At 44.5% G+C, this 16,755-nt stretch overlaps 2 protein-coding genes and 1 non-coding gene across 3 annotated transcripts; 1 reads left to right on the forward strand and 2 right to left on the reverse strand.

The window, feature by feature from the left end:
• Window positions 1-1,771: 1,771 nt before the first annotated feature.
• On the reverse strand, window positions 1,772-1,843 carry TRNAM-CAU (transfer RNA methionine (anticodon CAU)). Its single transcript has one exon. It is a non-coding gene; the product is annotated as a tRNA-Met (tRNA).
• A 228-nt stretch (window positions 1,844-2,071) lies between these two features.
• Window positions 2,072-8,456, forward strand: ILF2 (interleukin enhancer binding factor 2). The gene is made up of 14 exons (XM_006214720.3): window positions 2,072-2,179; window positions 2,861-2,920; window positions 3,133-3,175; window positions 3,592-3,696; window positions 4,082-4,159; window positions 4,474-4,576; window positions 5,162-5,227; window positions 5,515-5,631; window positions 6,094-6,172; window positions 6,728-6,815; window positions 7,218-7,279; window positions 7,357-7,471; window positions 7,689-7,779; window positions 7,931-8,456. Exons 1-14 carry the CDS (start codon window positions 2,175-2,177, stop codon window positions 8,089-8,091), a joined length of 1,173 nt encoding a protein of 390 aa, XP_006214782.1. The 5' UTR covers window positions 2,072-2,174; the 3' UTR covers window positions 8,092-8,456.
• Window positions 8,457-8,638: 182 nt separating this feature from the next.
• SNAPIN (SNAP associated protein) lies at window positions 8,639-10,299 on the reverse strand. Its single transcript, XM_006214719.3, has 4 exons — window positions 10,072-10,299; window positions 9,746-9,792; window positions 9,398-9,516; window positions 8,639-9,253 (listed from the first exon to the last, which is right to left on the reverse strand). Exons 1-4 carry the CDS (start codon window positions 10,212-10,214, stop codon window positions 9,152-9,154), a joined length of 411 nt encoding a protein of 136 aa, XP_006214781.1. The 5' UTR covers window positions 10,215-10,299; the 3' UTR covers window positions 8,639-9,151.
• Window positions 10,300-16,755: the final 6,456 nt, after the last annotated feature.

A 16,755-nucleotide genomic window follows, 5' to 3' on the forward strand; every position in this document is an offset into this window, starting at 1 on the left:
TGGAAACTGCAGGAAATTAAATCAAAGATGAAATCTTTAAAATACTCCAAAAAAAAAAGTCAGAAAAAAGAGGATTGATGAACTTCAAATAAGCAACGATTTGACTAACAACTTTTTTTTCACAGCAAAAAATGGAAGCTACAGACAGTAAAATAATATTGTAAATGTATTGTAAGAAAATAACCCCCAATCTAGAATTCTATATCTGGAGAAAATATCTTTCAAAAACAAAGGTGAAATAAAGTCATACTCAGAAAAACCAAAACCAAGAAAGTTAGCAATCAGCAGATGGGCACTAATTCTGAAGGCATATTATTCCAGATGAATGTTGGGGATGCAGGAAGGATTAAAAAGCATTAAAAATGGTAAATCTCAATGACCACTAATTTAATTAATAAGCATTAATGTCTTGTGAGATTGCAAATATATATGGAATTTAAATTCGGTAAACATATGCACCTACACTTACCCAAGAGTAACAAATGCATCTGACCACAAGAATCATGGTCAAAAATGGTCAAAGCAGCTTTATTCATAACGGCTCCAAACTGGAAACAACCCGAGTGTGTTTGCCTGTGTCTCAGCCAGTTGGAGGTCCTGAATTCATCAACAGGAGACTCGATATACTGTGCAATATTTATGCAATGGAATGCTACTCACAAATAAAAAGGGACAAATTACTGATAAATGCAAAAACATAGAAGAATATTGAAACGTGTCAAGCCAAAGAAACTAGACAAAAAAAAAAAAAAAGAGAGCACATAGGATGTGAGTCCAGTTATGCGAACAGACACAACTAAATTATGATAATAAAAATCGGAATGGTGATTGCCTGTAGGAGGAGGGCAAAAGGGTATAAGCAAATTTTTTGAAGTGATTAAAGTATTCTTTATGTTAATCTGTGTGGTGGTTACATTACTCAAAATTAATCGAGCTGTAGGCTTAAGATCTGTGTATTTTGCTGTAGTAAATTATACATCAATATAATACTTAAAAGAGTTACATAACAATATATATAATTCTGGAGTGATGGTGGTAAATGGAATTGAATTATTCCTGCATTTTTCACGAGTAGAGTAAGAGTATTACATAAAATTTGACTTTGCTGATTCAAGGAAGCATGTAATTTTAGGGTAACCACTAAAAGACTAGAAAAAGCGTACATAACTTACAGTTAACAGAAGGGAGGAAATACTAATAAATATTAATCAATAGAAAAGAAGGTAAGAAGGGGGAGAAACAGGATTATAGAAAAGACAAAAAACCCCACAGTAGTGTGATTGATTTAAATGCAGCTACGATGTATCTATATATGTGGCTGTGAAATCTGCCAGAGATTGCATTGTGAGTAAAGAAGAGACATGAGGGGAACCTGGGCAAATTGGATGGGTCTGGCCCTTTTCTTCTGTCACTTCCCTTGTTCTCTTTTTCTAAGCTCTCTTTGCAAAGGCTGTCTCAGTTTCCCTTCTGATCTCTTAGCACCAGTATTTTCCCATCTGATTCAATCAATATACTCAAATCCACTTCTGCCTCAAGTTTGTAGCCTCTGTGAACTATATCCAGACGTGTAATGTTCATAGTGGCTTAAAGTACCTTTTTATTCCATTTCGCTTGTTTGCCCCATTTCACTCGCTGATGGCAAAAACAGATTCTAAAAGCTGCATTTTTGAGGGAAGAAAAAGTAGGAGTATGGCGTTTATATTTACTGAAGAAAATTAAAATAAAAACACAGTCCTGGAGAGGAGAGGGCGAAAAAAAATAACCAGCTCGATAGCAGAGGATGGTTTCGATCCATCGACCTCTGGGTTATGGGCCCAGCACGCTTCCGCTGCGCCACTCTGCTATCTGGAAGAAACCTTTCCCATATGTCGTATAGAAAGTTCTCTGAATGTTAGCCACCCTGATTCTTTTACGTAGCGCCCCCTAGTGTTTGCGGAAAAGTCATTACTGTCAAGTCTGTTCTTATTGGCTGGTTCCTGACACAGTAGGCGCTTTTTATTGGTTCATAAACCGGCTTGCCGAAGTAAGCCAATAGGCATAAGCGGCGGAGTACGGCGGGAGCCAATCGCGCTGGAGCTTGTTGGAACACGCCGGCAAGCCTCCTATCCAGTTGTCGGCTCCACAGAGGGAAGGGGCGGTTGGTGTGGCCTCCATTGTTCGGGATTTAGGACGCCATGAGGTAAGCGTGGTGGGGTGCTCTGGAAAGGTTTGGGGTATTCGACCAAAAACTTTGGGAAGGTGGGCCGAAGGAGTCGGAGGACCTGAAAGGGCCGGGTATCCGGGGGCTGCAGGAAAACCTGAGAACTCCTGGTCTGGGAGAGTGGGGGCGGTCGGGGCGGCGGAGGCGGGGAAGCCTGGACCAGGGATGGGGGTGGGGCCCAGGAGTTGGGAGGCGGGTTCGACGCCTCGGGCTTTGGGGGTTTAGATGAGGAGGCGGCCTCAGGTCCCGGGAGGAGCGCTCCCCGTATCCAGACCCAGAGGCTGGAACGTGCCTCATTCATCCTCAGTGCCAAGCACTAGACAGGAAAAGCCCGTTAGATGCTTTCACTGCGTTGACGAATAAATGAGCAGTCACGTTAGTCTCTGAACTGTTAGGGTTGCCGTGTCCCGGGAATTGCGGGGCATTACTTGTAGGGCTCACCGAGCCGGGTCAGTATTTGATGTGGGGTGTGATGTGATTAAGTTATACAGAAGGAGGAAGTCATGGGGGGTGAGGCTGGGCACTTGGAACAGGATCTCTTGGCTTCCAAAGGGAAGTTCAGAGCGACAGAGGTAGGCTAACGTGGAATGATGTGGCCCGTATGGTGGAGATGGCTTCAACGAGGTCAAAACAAGTTAGAATCTATTTATGCATTTCCAGGGGTGACAGAGGCCGTGGTCGTGGCGGGCGCTTTGGTTCCAGAGGAGGCCCAGGAGGAGGGTAAGTGTCAGTTTTTAGCATCTCTGCACCGGTTAGTTTCCATTTCAGTCATCTGTTTAGGAGTTTGGAGTGGACACATCTGCTTTTGTGAGATCCAGCTGTGGTTTGGAAACATTTCTTTTCATGCTCTCCTGCTAAATTAGTTGGGCCCCATTATGCTAAGTCAATTTGATTTCTGTGGTGAATAATTTGGATTGTCTTTCGTATTTTAGGTTCAGGCCCTTTGTGCCACATATCCCATTTGATTTCTATTTGGTGAGTAGCTTGGCCCCTGTTCACTTGTAGTTTCCTGGAGCCCAGCATCTCTCTGTTAATAAACTCAAACGGTGGTTGGAGAAGGAAAAGGGATTAGTGAGTGGTGTTGGGATTTCTTGCTTTACGTACAAAAACAATGTAAGCAGGGTGGGGAAGATAGTTCCTTGGCAACTATTGATAGTAACATGATTATAGTCTTTGCTCTGAACAATTAATTGTATCTCCGGCTTATCTGTTAATATAAAGAGCTTAAATTATGGTTGTTCTCTCAGCCTGTATCCTTGTTTGAACATCTTGAGGAGTAGAAAATGTAGAATTTCCTATTTTCAATTTTTTTGTTGCTGTGGCAACAGAAAAAATAATCTCTACTGTATTATTTTTGGGAAGTAATATATAGTTATTTATTTCTGGTTTAGTGTGAAATGGCCTTCCCCCGGGTCAAGCCAGCACCTGATGAAACTTCCTTCAGTGAGGCCTTGCTGAAGAGGAATCAGGACCTTGCTCCTAATTCTGCTGAACAGGTATATTCTTTTGGCTTCCTTCATGAGATTCCTCCAAGGAAGCTAAAGAAGTAAATAACTACTGGTGAGGCTGGTGTTACCAGAGCTAAACTCCACAGAGGGTTTAGTTGTTCTCTGTATTTCTCATTGTGGGCAGAGGGAGAGCACCAGGTGAATATATAAACAAGTTACGTGTGCACTCATAGTTTTACTGGGGGACTTTTTGGGGGGATCAAAAAGTTTTCTGATGTATATTCAAGGCTGGAAGGGTCAGTGTGCTTTCAGAGCCCCATGTTGGTTTTGATTCAGCTCGTACAGAAGGGATTGGGGGAAATGTTCAGACTCAGTGAGAAGTTGTTTATAAATGTTTCACCTAGGATATTTTTGTTTCCTGCTGTTTTTTCAGGCCTCTATCCTTTCTCTGGTGACAAAAATAAACAATGTGATTGACAATTTGATTGTGGCTCCAGGGACATTTGAAGTGGTGAGTTTTTGATGATTTTGTCCTAGGAAAGGGCAGCCTTGGTAGTGTGGACGTTTTCTTGGCTCCTGTCTCTTTAATTGTTCAGGTGCCTGTTATCCAAAGCCATGCCTAAAGTGGGAAAGTACAGTGGAGCCCCTTTATAGTGCTGATCTCGGGTACCAGACTTACTATCAGCTAGCTGTGATGAATCAGGCTTTTCTTGTGCTTATTTTGGGTAATCCAAATCTGGGTAATAAGCTGTGTTGTAACTGAGTTCTGAGAGGAACTAGGCAGTCTTCTCACTTCTATTTTTTCTGAACTCTCTTTTCCAACAGCAAATTGAAGAAGTCCGACAAGTCGGATCATATAAAAAGGGAACGATGACTACAGGACACAATGTGGCTGACCTGGTGGTAATCCTCAAGATTCTGCCAACATGTGAGTGTGCCTCTTTCTGGCCTCGGGAGCAGAACATAGTAGTTGTGTTTGAGGCATAGGGATCTCTCTGTAAAGCCCAGATTTCTTGTGAGAAAGGTTGTTTGGAAGACAAACGGGAAATTGTTTTTTTAAGTGCATACTGTATCTGAAAGAATATATGAGCAGTTACTATAGGGCAGTATTTCTCAACTAGGGAGGATTTTGTCCCCCAGGGTCATCTGGCAGTGTCTGGAGATGTTTTGAGGCTAATGTTTCTGAGTAGAGGCCAGGGTTGCTGCTAAGTACCCTACAGCGCACAAGACAGACCCCGACCCCCCAATCCCAAACAGAGAATTATCCAGGCCACATCATTAGTGCCACTGATGAGAAACCCTACTGTGGAAAAAGGTGTGTGTATAGGAGGAGGTGTCCTGTTTCCTGAGCCTTCCAATTTCTCTGTCCAGGTGTTAGCTTCCCCGTGTAAAAGTGTTTATTCAGTTGCTTGCCCTTGCTCCAGCAGAAATTAAGAGTGCAGAGTAGCTTAGAGATGTATAGAAAGTCTTCATAATAATTGTAATGTTCATTATCTCCTTTTCTCTCAATCAGTGGAAGCTGTTGCTGCCCTAGGGAACAAAGTCGTGGAGAGCCTAAGAGCACAGGATCCTTCTGAAGGTTTGAGTTTATTGCTGAACATGTCATTTAGAGGTCATAGGAGCCAGGTTTGTAATTATAAGTACATTTTAACCAAGTCAGGATAGGCTAAGGAAGAGTGAATGCAGAGTTTAATGTTGGGGAAGTTTTGGCAGAGATCTCTTTTCTTCTAAAACTGTATTCTCACCTCTCATTCTGGGCTGTTGCTGTTTTTAAAACCCTATCTGTTAACCTCACGCCTACCCCAGATTTACCTTTGGTCATCTAATGGGAATGTGAGAGCTACAGGTTTTTCATTTTTCTTTCAGTTTTGACCATGCTGACCAATGAAACTGGCTTTGAGATCAGTTCTTCTGATGCTACAGTGAAGATTCTCATTACAACAGTGCCACCCAATCTCCGAAAACTGGACCCAGAACTCCACTGTTAGTCTTTTTTTTTTCCATTGCTGGGAAATTTGGGGGAAATTCAAGACAGGATAAAGTGCTGTTGTGTTTACTTAATTTGTTGCTATTCATGTGAGACCTTCTGGGACCTCAGTTTACCCCCAAACCTAGCTTTCTCTTTGTATAATTTAGACAGTTTCACTAGCTTGCTAGTGAAATTGTCAAAGAAAGCAGTTTGAGGGCTTTAGAGAAAGGACTGAAAAAATATCTGAGGGAATAGGCCTCTGGAGAAAATCATGGTTGTTGCATGGTTCGGGTATGGTTTTAGGGAGGAATAGTGATTTTTGCACCAGTGATTTGCTGATCTGGGGAACATGGGGTGATTTAAGGACTTACTAAGTTTTCCTGTCCTCCTTTCAAATTCTTGGGCTATGGCAGTGGGACTGAATTGCTTAATAATAGGAAAGTTTCATCTTGGTGGATGTCACGCTTGTCTTCTAGTGGATATCAAAGTGTTACAGAGTGCCTTAGCAGCCATCCGACATGCCCGCTGGTTTGAGGAAAATGCTTCTCAGTCCACGTGAGTCCGTCCCTCACTATCTGAGTGAAGATACAGTCTGGCCCCTCTAAATACAGTGAATAGCAGGATACCCATACTTCCACTAACAGAACTTTTTTGACTGTAATCTTCTGTCTGGATTTTGCTTTTTATCTTAAGTAAGCAAATGTAGGTTGAGGGAAAGAAGGTATTGTGTAGTTCTAGAAATAGCTTCAGCTCTGTACCTCAGGTATGGAGGTAAATAGTACTTTTTTTTTTTTAAGATACAGTTGATGTACAATATTACATGTTATAAGTATACAAAATAGTGGTTCACAGTTTTTAAAGGTTATATGCCATTGTTATAAAATATTGGCTGTATTTCCTGTGTTGTACAATATATTCTTGAGCTTATTACTTTATGCATTAGTTTGTACTCTTAATCCCATACCACTGTGTCCCTCTCCCTTCCTTCTCTGCACTAGTAACCACTCATTTGTTCTCTGTATCAGTGAATCTGTTTTCCTTTTTGTTATATTCACTAGTATGTTTTATGATCTGTTATTACTTTTAATACCGGGGCCCTCTTATCTTCAGAGTTAAAGTTCTCATCAGACTACTGAAGGACCTGAGGATTCGTTTTCCTGGGTTTGAGCCCCTCACACCCTGGATCCTTGACTTACTTGTAAGTAATGAAGGGAAACTGGAATTCCTCATCCTCCCTATTTAACAGTAGTTACTCTGAAACCTACCAGCATATGAAATTTGTTAGAGATTAAAAGAAGTCTCATTGGTGGACAAGTAATCCAGTAAAGATTCAATGTTTATTATTTCTTTGGGGTTTTGGAGTACTTAGTTAAGTTAGTAGTTATCACTGCCCCTTTGTCTTTTTCATTACTGTGCTGATTTCATTAATGTGGTAATGGAGAGAAATTACTGAATGAGCAGTCATTTCAGAACTGCTTTCTGAACATGAACATTTTCGCTAGACCTTAACCAGTTTTTCACATAGTGGTTTAAAGTTTTAATTTGTTTGAAGACAGAACTGCCACTTCATTTCCCACCTACCAGATGCATTTTCTCCTAGGGGCACTATGCCGTGATGAACAACCCCACCAGACAGCCTTTGGCCCTAAATGTGGCATACAGGTATAGCAAGCTACTCTGGGTCTGGGGTTGGATGTAAGCTATCTTGTGTGTTCTTCTGATACCTCCTCCTATTTCAGACGATGCTTGCAGATTCTGGCTGCAGGACTGTTCCTGCCAGGGTCAGTGGGTATCACTGACCCCTGTGAGAGTGGCAACTTCAGAGTACACACAGTCATGACTCTGGAACAGCAGGTATCGGGGACAGCTCTGAAATGGTCTGTTGTGCCCCACTCTTGAATACCCCTGGTCAGAGGCAAAGGGAATGTGGTCTTTTGGGGGTCAAGGATTTGGGGGTTCTCCCAGACTTTGGTCTTGGAATTAACAGTTGTCTTGATCTCTGTTTTCATGTTAGTCAAAGAAGGTATTTTGATTCTCCTTGCTAATTTATCCTCCCTTTGCTCTCCCTCAGGACATGGTCTGTTACACGGCTCAGACTCTAGTTCGAATCCTCTCACATGGTGGCTTTAGGAAGATCCTTGGCCAGGAGGGTGATGCCAGCTGTGAGTGACCACTGTGGGACAGGGGTTCTTTATGGTATCCTGTGATCTGCAAAGAAACTCAACACTACTCAGATGTCTTAATGTTTCCACTGTGTAGATCATGACCTGTATGTTGGACTACTTGTCTAAAGTCACCTTTTTTCTCTTCTAGATCTTGCTTCTGAAATATCTACCTGGGATGGAGTGATAGTGACGCCTTCAGAAAAGGCTTATGAGAAGCCACCAGAGAAGAAGGAAGGAGAGGAAGAGGAGGAGAATACAGAAGAGCCACCTCAAGGAGAGGAAGAGGAAAGCATGGAGACTCAGGAGTGACCTCCCTGTCTCTGCTCCCTTTCGTACCCAGGGGGAAGACTGGCGCCTCAGCTAAATGCTACTGGGCTTTTGTATGGTGATGTTTCTGAGGGATAGGGGAGACAGGAAGGAAGATAAAAATAAACTCTGTAGAAGGAAGTGTCACTCCACTGGGTTCTGAACTGGCTTAGTAGCCAGAAGTCTCCCATTTATGACCTAAGCCATCCATGTATAGTGGTGGAGTATACCAACTTTTGCTCCTAATACTCTAGAATCCCCAAACTCCCAGAAACCTCTTTCAACCAGTACTTTGTTGTTGAAATGTGAATTGTTAGTGTCTGCAATTTTTTTTTTCTAAGAAAAAAATTAAAGTACTTCCTACTAGGGCTCTTGGTCTTGTTTTCCTTGGCATCTGGCAACCTGTTTTGTTTCCTTTTGCTTTCTGTATTCTGAATTGAAAATGATCCTGGAGTCTTTTCATTGTGAACACTAGATCTCAATTTGAAGCTATATTTGAATTAAAGTAGAAGACTTCTGGCACCTTTCCATATACCAGAGTAAACTAGAATACTGTTTAACCATTTATTGAATTAAATGATTCTAATAACACTGCTACAGTAGCTCAAGCCAGTGCAGTCAACAAAAGAGGACAGATGGGTCATTCACTGTGACTTTGCCTGTCCTTTAAATACCCTGTGTAGACAAAAGAAAATTGGAAGTCACAGACAGAGGACAGATCCCAACAGCCTGGCATGTAGCAGAGGCAGCCCCTTCCTTGATGAGTCTCAAAGAAGGTAGAGGAGGTGGGCCTTAAGTATGTAGCTTAAAAAAAAACAAATGTAGAGGCCTCAGCTCATTCTTGGAAGCAAGAGCCATAATAAATCCTCAGGGATGCTGAGTCCTGCTATACCCGAGTTTCTTTAGGCCCCGTATAAATAAGAAGGACTTTTAAGTGCTTCAAACACAAACCACAGGGCTGCCTTTCTGATGTCCCAACACCTACAGGGAATCCTGGAGGAAACTGGCAGCCAGGGTATAGTATTTGTGCTATTCTGTGGTCATGGGTCCATCTTCTGGCCTGTTACTTGCTTGGGGAACCAGGCGGGTAAACTCCTGAATCCAGCATTGCCCTCCTTCGGGCTGTTTCCTTGGCAACACTGTGGTTTAACCGTCTCAGCCGTTCCTACAAAACAAGGTTTGGAATCAAGACAATTGCCCTGTGAAAGGACTCAGAGCTCACTGTCAACTAGGCGCTGAAGGATGTCTTGGAGAATACCCCGAGGACTTGGAAAACAAAACGAAGACTGTTGGCAGGAAATTCTTGTACCTGGGCATTCTGTAGGATGTTGTTAACCAAGACGACTCGTCGCCGGGCATTAAGTAGCTTCTTTACATAGGGGTCGAGATCCAGGGCCACTTTCTGATCCTCGTTGATACGGCACAGTTCTGGGGGATGAAAGTGAGGTGCAACTAGACACCTAATGGCCCATTTCTTGTTCTTAGGGCAAGGAGGCTAGTAAATGGTTTGGAAAACACTTGCACCACGTGGGCACAGTCACTAGAAACCTAAGAAAGGAGTACGTCCACAGCCCTGGAAGCAAGCGACAGAAACCCAGCCCAGAGGCTGGTCCTTAAGTGAATTGTAGGATTCTATCTACAGGGAATGCTTACTCACCGGTAGCGAGGTTGTCAATTTGTTCCCGGAGCTCTACCTGGCTCTCCCTGCAAAGAGGTACAAAGCGTACACGGTCAGACAGTTAACGGATCTCAAGAAGCCTATTCCCCCTACGTGTTTCCAAAGTGCTGAGAGAAGCCAGCCTCAGAACCGCCACCCACGGGCCTTCCGCCGTCCTGTTCTGCCTCCAATCAGTTTCCCACCTTTATTCTTCTCAGTCCCAACAGAACGCCGGCTGGATTCATCACGTCTCCGCCCTTTCTCGGTCCCGCCCCTACAAAGCCAAATCCAGGAGTGGCCCCGCCCCAACCTTCCCCCCTGGGTACCTGACTGCGTGGACGTGAGAGTCAAGCTGCTGCACAGCCGGTCGCAGGAACTCGAGGAGCCCCTCTGCGAAGAGGTCGCGGCCTGCAGGCCCCGCCACCGGAGTCCCTGCCCCGGACACAGCAGCGGAACCAGTCCCCGCCATCACGAACTGCCCTCACGCCCGGAACCTGCCGCGAGGGCCGCCGGGAACTGAAGCCCGCAGAAGTGCGTCGCCAGGGGGCGCCCGGGAAGTGCCGGCTCCGGGCCGCCGCCGGGATTTCTGGGAAATGTAGTCTCTGGAGCCCGTGGGGCGGGAGAAGGGCAGGGCCCGAGACCTCACGGGAGTTGTAGTTCTTTACAGGCCTTGAAGTAGCGAATTCTGAAAGTCTCCAGACTTCAGGAGCTGGGAGAACGAACCCTTCTGTGCGGTGAGTACTTTTTGTTTTCCCCAACAGAGGAAAATAAATGCTTATATCCCCAGTTGTCCCATGTTAACTGTCCCATGTTAACTTTATGAGAAAGCCAGATTATTTTATTAGCATTTCTAAATTTAAATGTATTTTAATGGCACTAAAATACCAAACTGCAATAATTCAACTGCAAAATTCAATAATATGAATATTATTTAGCCTTAGGAAGAAATGAAATTCTAGTAATTCTATGACATGGGTTAACCTTGAATACGTAGTGGTAAGTGAAATAAGCCAGACTCAGAAGGACAAGTATTTAGTAATTCCACTTATATGAGGTGCCTAGAGCAAATTCATGTAGTTTGGGGGGAAGGTATAGCTCAATTGTTAGTGCGCTTAGCATGCACAAGGTCCTGGGTTCAACCCCCAGTACTTCCTCTAAAAATAAATAAGTAAACCTAACTACCTCCCCCCTCAAAAAATAAAATAAGTTTAAAAAATTAAAATGTAGTTTTTATCTCTTTATCAGACCAGTGTTGCCAGGGGCTGGGGGGAAGGGGGAGTGGGGACTTACTGCTTAATAGGTACAGAGTTTCAGTATGGGATGTTTTAAAAGTTCTAGAGATGAGTAGTGGTAATGGTTACAGCATAATGTGAATTTACTTATTGCCACTGAACTGTACACTTAAAAATGGTTGAAGTGGTAAATTTTGAGTTACGTATATTTTGCCGCAGTAAAAAAATCTTTTAAACCTGAATATTCCATCTTTGCATTTTTTTCTACCCTCAAAATTTTTTCTTAGTTTAGTTTTGTTTTTTTATGGCTTTCCAGAGAGTTTACATCTCTTGTTGAATTCTCAGTGCGAGGCACAGTCCTCTGTTGCTTGGATTCTAATGTGTTCCAGTGGTCACAATAAATGGGCGCCAGAATGTTAAGCCTTGAGCTTTGATGAAATAAAATTCCTATTTTAAGGCAAAACAAGAAAAATGTAAACATAACATTTTTTCCCTGCCTGTTTGGGCCTCCTCCCTCCCCTGTGATGTGCATCGTGCATCCGCATTATGTGTTAACCAGCTCTCTCCCAATGGCAGAAACACTTTCTCCATGATAAGGATCAATTTTTCTTCTGACACCAACCATGTAACTCCTTAGAAGATAACATTCCTTTCTCAATCTTGTAAGATGTCAAGATGACCCACCACTCACCTTGTACGTGCACATGCCTTTGGTAAACCTTATATACAATGCCAGTATATTCTTTCCTTTAAAGAACGTGATTGTTGCACGACAGACTGGGTCAGATGACCTGGGGAGATACTGGGCTGCACCTAATGGAAGTTCTTAGCATAAATGCTCACTTAATGACCTTATTAATGTTACTAGCTATATTACTTGTATTCTGCCTATTTAATAAGATTATTGTTTCTTGCATTACCAAATGTGTGATTGAGCCTCTGATAAAAAGAATGGTGATTAGGTGACTTGAAATGATTGACCAAATATATAGTTCTATAAGATATTGATTGTAATAGTGTAACTCTAGATATGGGAAGACAACAAGAGAGTGGTCTTATTCTGGACCAGAACAGACTAGTAAGACTGGTGGTCCAGAGACATTTGGCTGTTAACAGGGCCTAGTCCAGTAATAGCAGATTGAGTGGCCTATCAACGAAATCCTCACCTCACCTGGGAATGAGCATTCCTAGCACCATGGATCAAGCTGGCTATGAAATGCCTCCCAAACCTTCACTGAAATTAAAATCAAAAGTAGAGGACTATAAAATAATGTTGCCTACCAGCCAGTTATAGAAGAATTAAATCATTAGCCCTACAGTCACTGACTTACCCTGAAAGGAATTTAGGATCAAGATGAGGCACTTTGTGCTCTGGGAAAACTGGCAGAACTGGCCCTCAGGTAGTTAGATAGTTTCAGGAGAAAATTCTGTGAATGCAGTTTCTTACATCTTCCCATACTTAGAAACGCGCTAAAACCGTTAACTAAGATATCTGTTCCTCGAAAACAGCAGTAAACTTCTGCCAAGATGTGTGCTTGATTTCACATACTTGTTTGTCAACATCACACCTATACTAGCCTCCCCGCTTAATTCTTGGTTCTTTGGAATAGTCCTCAGAGCTTCCTGAAAGACTGTTTCCCAGTTTATAACCCTCCTGTCGGTTCGAGTAAAATTTTCCATTTCTTTCTCAGATTGAGCACTGGTTGATTTTTTGCTGACAGCTTCATGCTCAGGAATAAAGAGAAGGTGTTTAAATTACTGTGGGAGAGTAGTGGTCAACAGCTCTAAACCTGAGACCCCAATCGTAATAACTTTTAAAGCCCCGCACACCTTTTATCATTTATTATGCTTGTTTCCCTGTATCTTTTGCTCTAGTGATTAAAGGTAAACTCTCAGGAGAGACTGGGGGCTTATTTTGGGAGTAAGCAGCAAGGAAAGGGGTAGCTAGGGCAACTGCCACCTGCTTCACAGTCAGACTTTCAGAAGAGGAAGCCCAGGGGATAAAGTGGTGAGTACTGAAGAGGGAAGGAAAAAGGGCCAAGTCCTTGAGGCCTGCTCTGGGGATAGAGAAAAGGGGCTGGCCTCAACTGGGGAAAGGGGTGATGGCCCAGTGTCTAGACAAGAAGCCCCCCCAAGTTAGGCCACAGCCCTTTCAGGTACCTCTTCCAAGTAGGGTTGCCAGATTTAGAAAACAGAACAAACAAAAATCTCTGGGACACTAGGTAAATTTAAATTTCCGATAAACAACCAAATAATTTTTAGTATAAGTATCTTATCTGGTAATCCTACTTCAAAGGCTGGTTCTCTGAGGAAAATCACGCTGTGTTTTGTTTTTATGCATTCCTTTCCACTCGCTTCTTTTGAGTTCTGTCTCACGAGGGCACTGTAACAGCCTCCTGAGCGGTCTTCTTGCCTCTAGTCTCTCTACCCCCGAGGTCAGCCTGCATTCGAAAGTATCAGATTATATAATAACCTTGCTCAGAGAAAGTTAAGTGCTCAAAGGGACTTTTAGAATCCATCTTTTCTTGGCTCCTTGGACACCTCTGTGAGGGAGGCTGGGCAAGGGTCTTCCAGAAACCCTGAAGTTTGATAACAGGTTGAAGGCCAGTGCCAGTTCAATTATTCATTCTCTAAAGACTTATCAAATTCCAGGCATCGTGGCACAAGGTATTAAGCACAAACCCCTCTCCTCCCCACTTGCACCCATATCACATAGCAGTGGCCCTCTAGTCCTTGGCTTTTCCATAGAGGCTGAAGGAGATGCAGGTCATAAGAACCCCCTCTCTTCTGTCTCCCATCTCCCCAGCTCTCGGGCAGTGCTCCCCACGGGCTGCCTGAAGGTGGGTCGTCTGGGGTTATGTCCACCAGAGCGCTCTGCGCTGTGCTGAGTGCTGCCCTGGCTCAGGCAGTGCAGACACACAGAATCCTCCGCCACCCCCACATCCGATGTGGAGCCTGGGTGTGGTGGGGCAGGGCATGGTCAGTGTGACCAGAGGATCTTTCTTGTTGGGAGTGGGGCACAGAATGGTGTGTGGTGATGGCTTTCACTGTGGAGGGGACCTGAGAGTCAGACTCTTCTGGCCTCTGTCAGGCCCAGGTAAGGGACAGGGGTTTCCTGGTCCACTAGCTTTCTGCAAGGTCAGGACTTTGGGGAGCCCTACAGCGCTCCACTGGTGGAGCTGAAGCGGGCAGCAGTGGGGGTGGGAGGGGAGGAGGGGTAGAGCAGGCAGCCAGGAGACCTGAGATTGCCTCTGGTTTATCAGCTGGTGCTTGGGAGTTGTCATCTCCACATCCCACATGGGTGAGTTCTCTGGTCAGACCAGGATCCGGTCAGACTTCAAGACTCCTGCTTATCACAAAGGGGTCAGAGGCTGAGGAGTGCAGGGAGGCCGAGGAGACCTGTCCCCTTCTTTTATCTTTCTTGTCTAGTGTTCCATCATCCCCTCTCTTCTCCATTTGCTGACCTGGTGTTACTTGTACAATAAAATTTCCTTAGAGGATGGTTTTTCAGTTAAAACCTAAAGGGTAAAGCTTTAGGACATTTTGGGAGAAACAGTTTCACCCAAGACTTCCGGACAAGCTTTTTCACTATGTATGCCTCCAATCCCCATGTCTTTTGGGTTCCTTGACCCAATTCCCATGTGTGTGTGCGCGAGGCGGGGTGGTCCCTACCACCTCCAACAAGCAATTCTCAGATACCAGCAGGGTGTCTGAGAATTCAATCTAATTCTGACACTACCTGGAGACAGCATCAGATTCCAGTGTCAACTTAAAAAAAAAAAATGCACAACCTGAAAGTTGAGAATTGTTTTATTTGGGCCATCACTGAGGATTTAAGCCCAGGATACAGCCTCTCAGATAGCTCTGAGGGACTGTTTCCAAGAGGTAAGGGAGGAGCAGGATATATAGGAGTTTTTGCAAACAAACAAACAAACAAAAAAAAACAAACCCCAAACCAAAACAGGTAGTAGAACATAAAAAGATTACTACTACTTAAAGAACAGACATTTCAAGTTAATGAATTTAGTGCTTTTCTATGTGTGGGAAGGTGCAAGAGTCTGGGCTTACTGAAATTATTCCTTTGACATGCACCTTAACTGTGTAGGGCCAGTGTCCTGTTTTTCTCTATCCTGACTCCCCTCAGAGTGCACCTTCTGGAGCTGCTGCAGAGGCTGATGGTTTGATGGCTGCAACATCCTTTGTTTACTGAAATGGCAGGTGACATTCTTTGTCCACAACAGGTTAAAGTTTGTCCTACAAGACTGCCACCAGTCCCGCCCCCACTTCCCACCCCTTCCCGCTTCAGACAGGTCTCTACCCTCTAACGCTAGCTCACGTCGATACCTGTACTTATGACAGCTGGGTATTAAGCCAGAGGTTCTCCTCCTGCTAGGATTTACTTAATTTGTTAGAAGGGCTCACAGAACTCAGAGAAACATTTTACTTACTAGATTATAGGTTTATTATAAAATAGTATAACTCAGGGACAGCCAGATGGAAGAAATGCATAGGGCAAGATATGGGGAAAGCATGCAGAGCTTCCATTCCCTCCCCAGGCAGGGCATTCTCCCCAAATCTCCACCTGTTCACCAACCTGTAAGCTCTCAGAACCCAGTCCTTTTGGGGTTTTATGGGGACTTCACTACATAGGCAAGAATCACTGGCTGTTGAACTCAACCTCCAGCCCTTCTCCTCTTCAGAGGTCTGGGAGCAGGACTGGAAGTTCCAACTATCTCATCACAGGGTAATCAGCCCCCGTCCTTAGGCTACCTGAAGCTTTCCAAGTCACTTTATTAACATAACAAAAGACCCCCTTATTGCTCTTTTCACAGGAAATTCCAAGCATTTTAGGAGCTTTGTGCCAAGGACTGGGGCTGAAGGCCAAATATGTATTTCTTATAAATCATAGTATCACAACAAATGTGTTTAAATCTTAAATTGATAATCACCTTATACTAAAGGGTAAAGAAATTAAATAAATCAAGCCTAAATGGGGAATCAAGAGAATGCTTTAAGGAGGCCTCATGGAGAAGTTCCAGGGTCAGAAATGAGATACAAGCCCCCACTGTGACAACCATGTCTATATGTGTGTGTGTGTGTGTGTGTTTGTGGAGAGGTGAGTCCTTAAAGGCCCCAGAACCCAGGGAAATGGAGGCTTAGGCACCCTTGCCTTTCCCACATTGCCTGGAGAATGAGGTTGAAGTGGGATGGATGGGACAGCCGGTGGGAAGAGGAGAGGGGACACAGAGGCCAGGCCAGGCCAGGTCCTCTTCCCAGGTCCCAGCCTCTCTGGGCCCCAGGCCTGCCCCACTTACAGTGCTGGTCTGCATGCTGCTCACTGCTGGGAGGTGGGTATTAGCTGAAATTACCTGACAAGTCCCCAGGGAACCTGGAAGAGGGGAGGAAGGGGCAGCCATTTGGGCTTATGGGGGCTGGAGCCCTGTCGGCCTGTCCTGGCCTCTTGCCTGGAGGCTCAGCTCTTCCCAGGGTGTAAGACCATGGGGAGTGGGTGGCTGTGGTACAGGCTGGGTTGGGCAGCAGTGCTTCTATTGGCTCCAGATCAGTTATCACAGGGTCTCTGCAGGGGGGCAACTAGGGAGACAGAGCAAGAGTAGGCCAGGGAGAGGCATATGCCCCACGCTGTCTCCTCTGTCACTGCTCAGGCATCCATGACTCCTCTTGCTCTGACAGACATCCCAGACATCAGCTGGCTAGGAAACTGCTGACTGCGTGGTCTTCCTCCCATCTGCACAGCCACTGCCCAGGTTCAGGCCAGCC

Source organism: Vicugna pacos, chromosome 21, assembly GCF_048564905.1.
Source record: "Vicugna pacos chromosome 21, VicPac4, whole genome shotgun sequence".
In the NCBI taxonomy this organism is placed as follows: domain Eukaryota; kingdom Metazoa; phylum Chordata; class Mammalia; order Artiodactyla; family Camelidae; genus Vicugna; species Vicugna pacos.

Excerpts from the sequence above, each read along its gene's own strand:
- ILF2 (XM_006214720.3), top strand. Across the intron at positions 4,577-5,161 it reads CCTCAAGATTCTGCCAACAT|TGGAAGCTGTTGCTGCCCTA; the intron begins GTGAGTGTGCCT and ends TCTCTCAATCAG. Across the intron at positions 7,280-7,356 it reads GCCCTAAATGTGGCATACAG|ACGATGCTTGCAGATTCTGG; the intron begins GTATAGCAAGCT and ends CTCCTATTTCAG.
- SNAPIN (XM_006214719.3), bottom strand. The coding sequence starts at position 10,214 with ATGGCGGGGACTGGTTCCGCTGCTGTGTCCGGGGCAGGGACTCCGGTG. Across the intron at positions 9,793-10,071 it reads TCTCACGTCCACGCAGTCAG|GGAGAGCCAGGTAGAGCTCC; the intron begins GTACCCAGGGGG and ends ACCTCTTTGCAG. Across the intron at positions 9,517-9,745 it reads AATTGACAACCTCGCTACCG|AACTGTGCCGTATCAACGAG; the intron begins GTGAGTAAGCAT and ends TTCATCCCCCAG.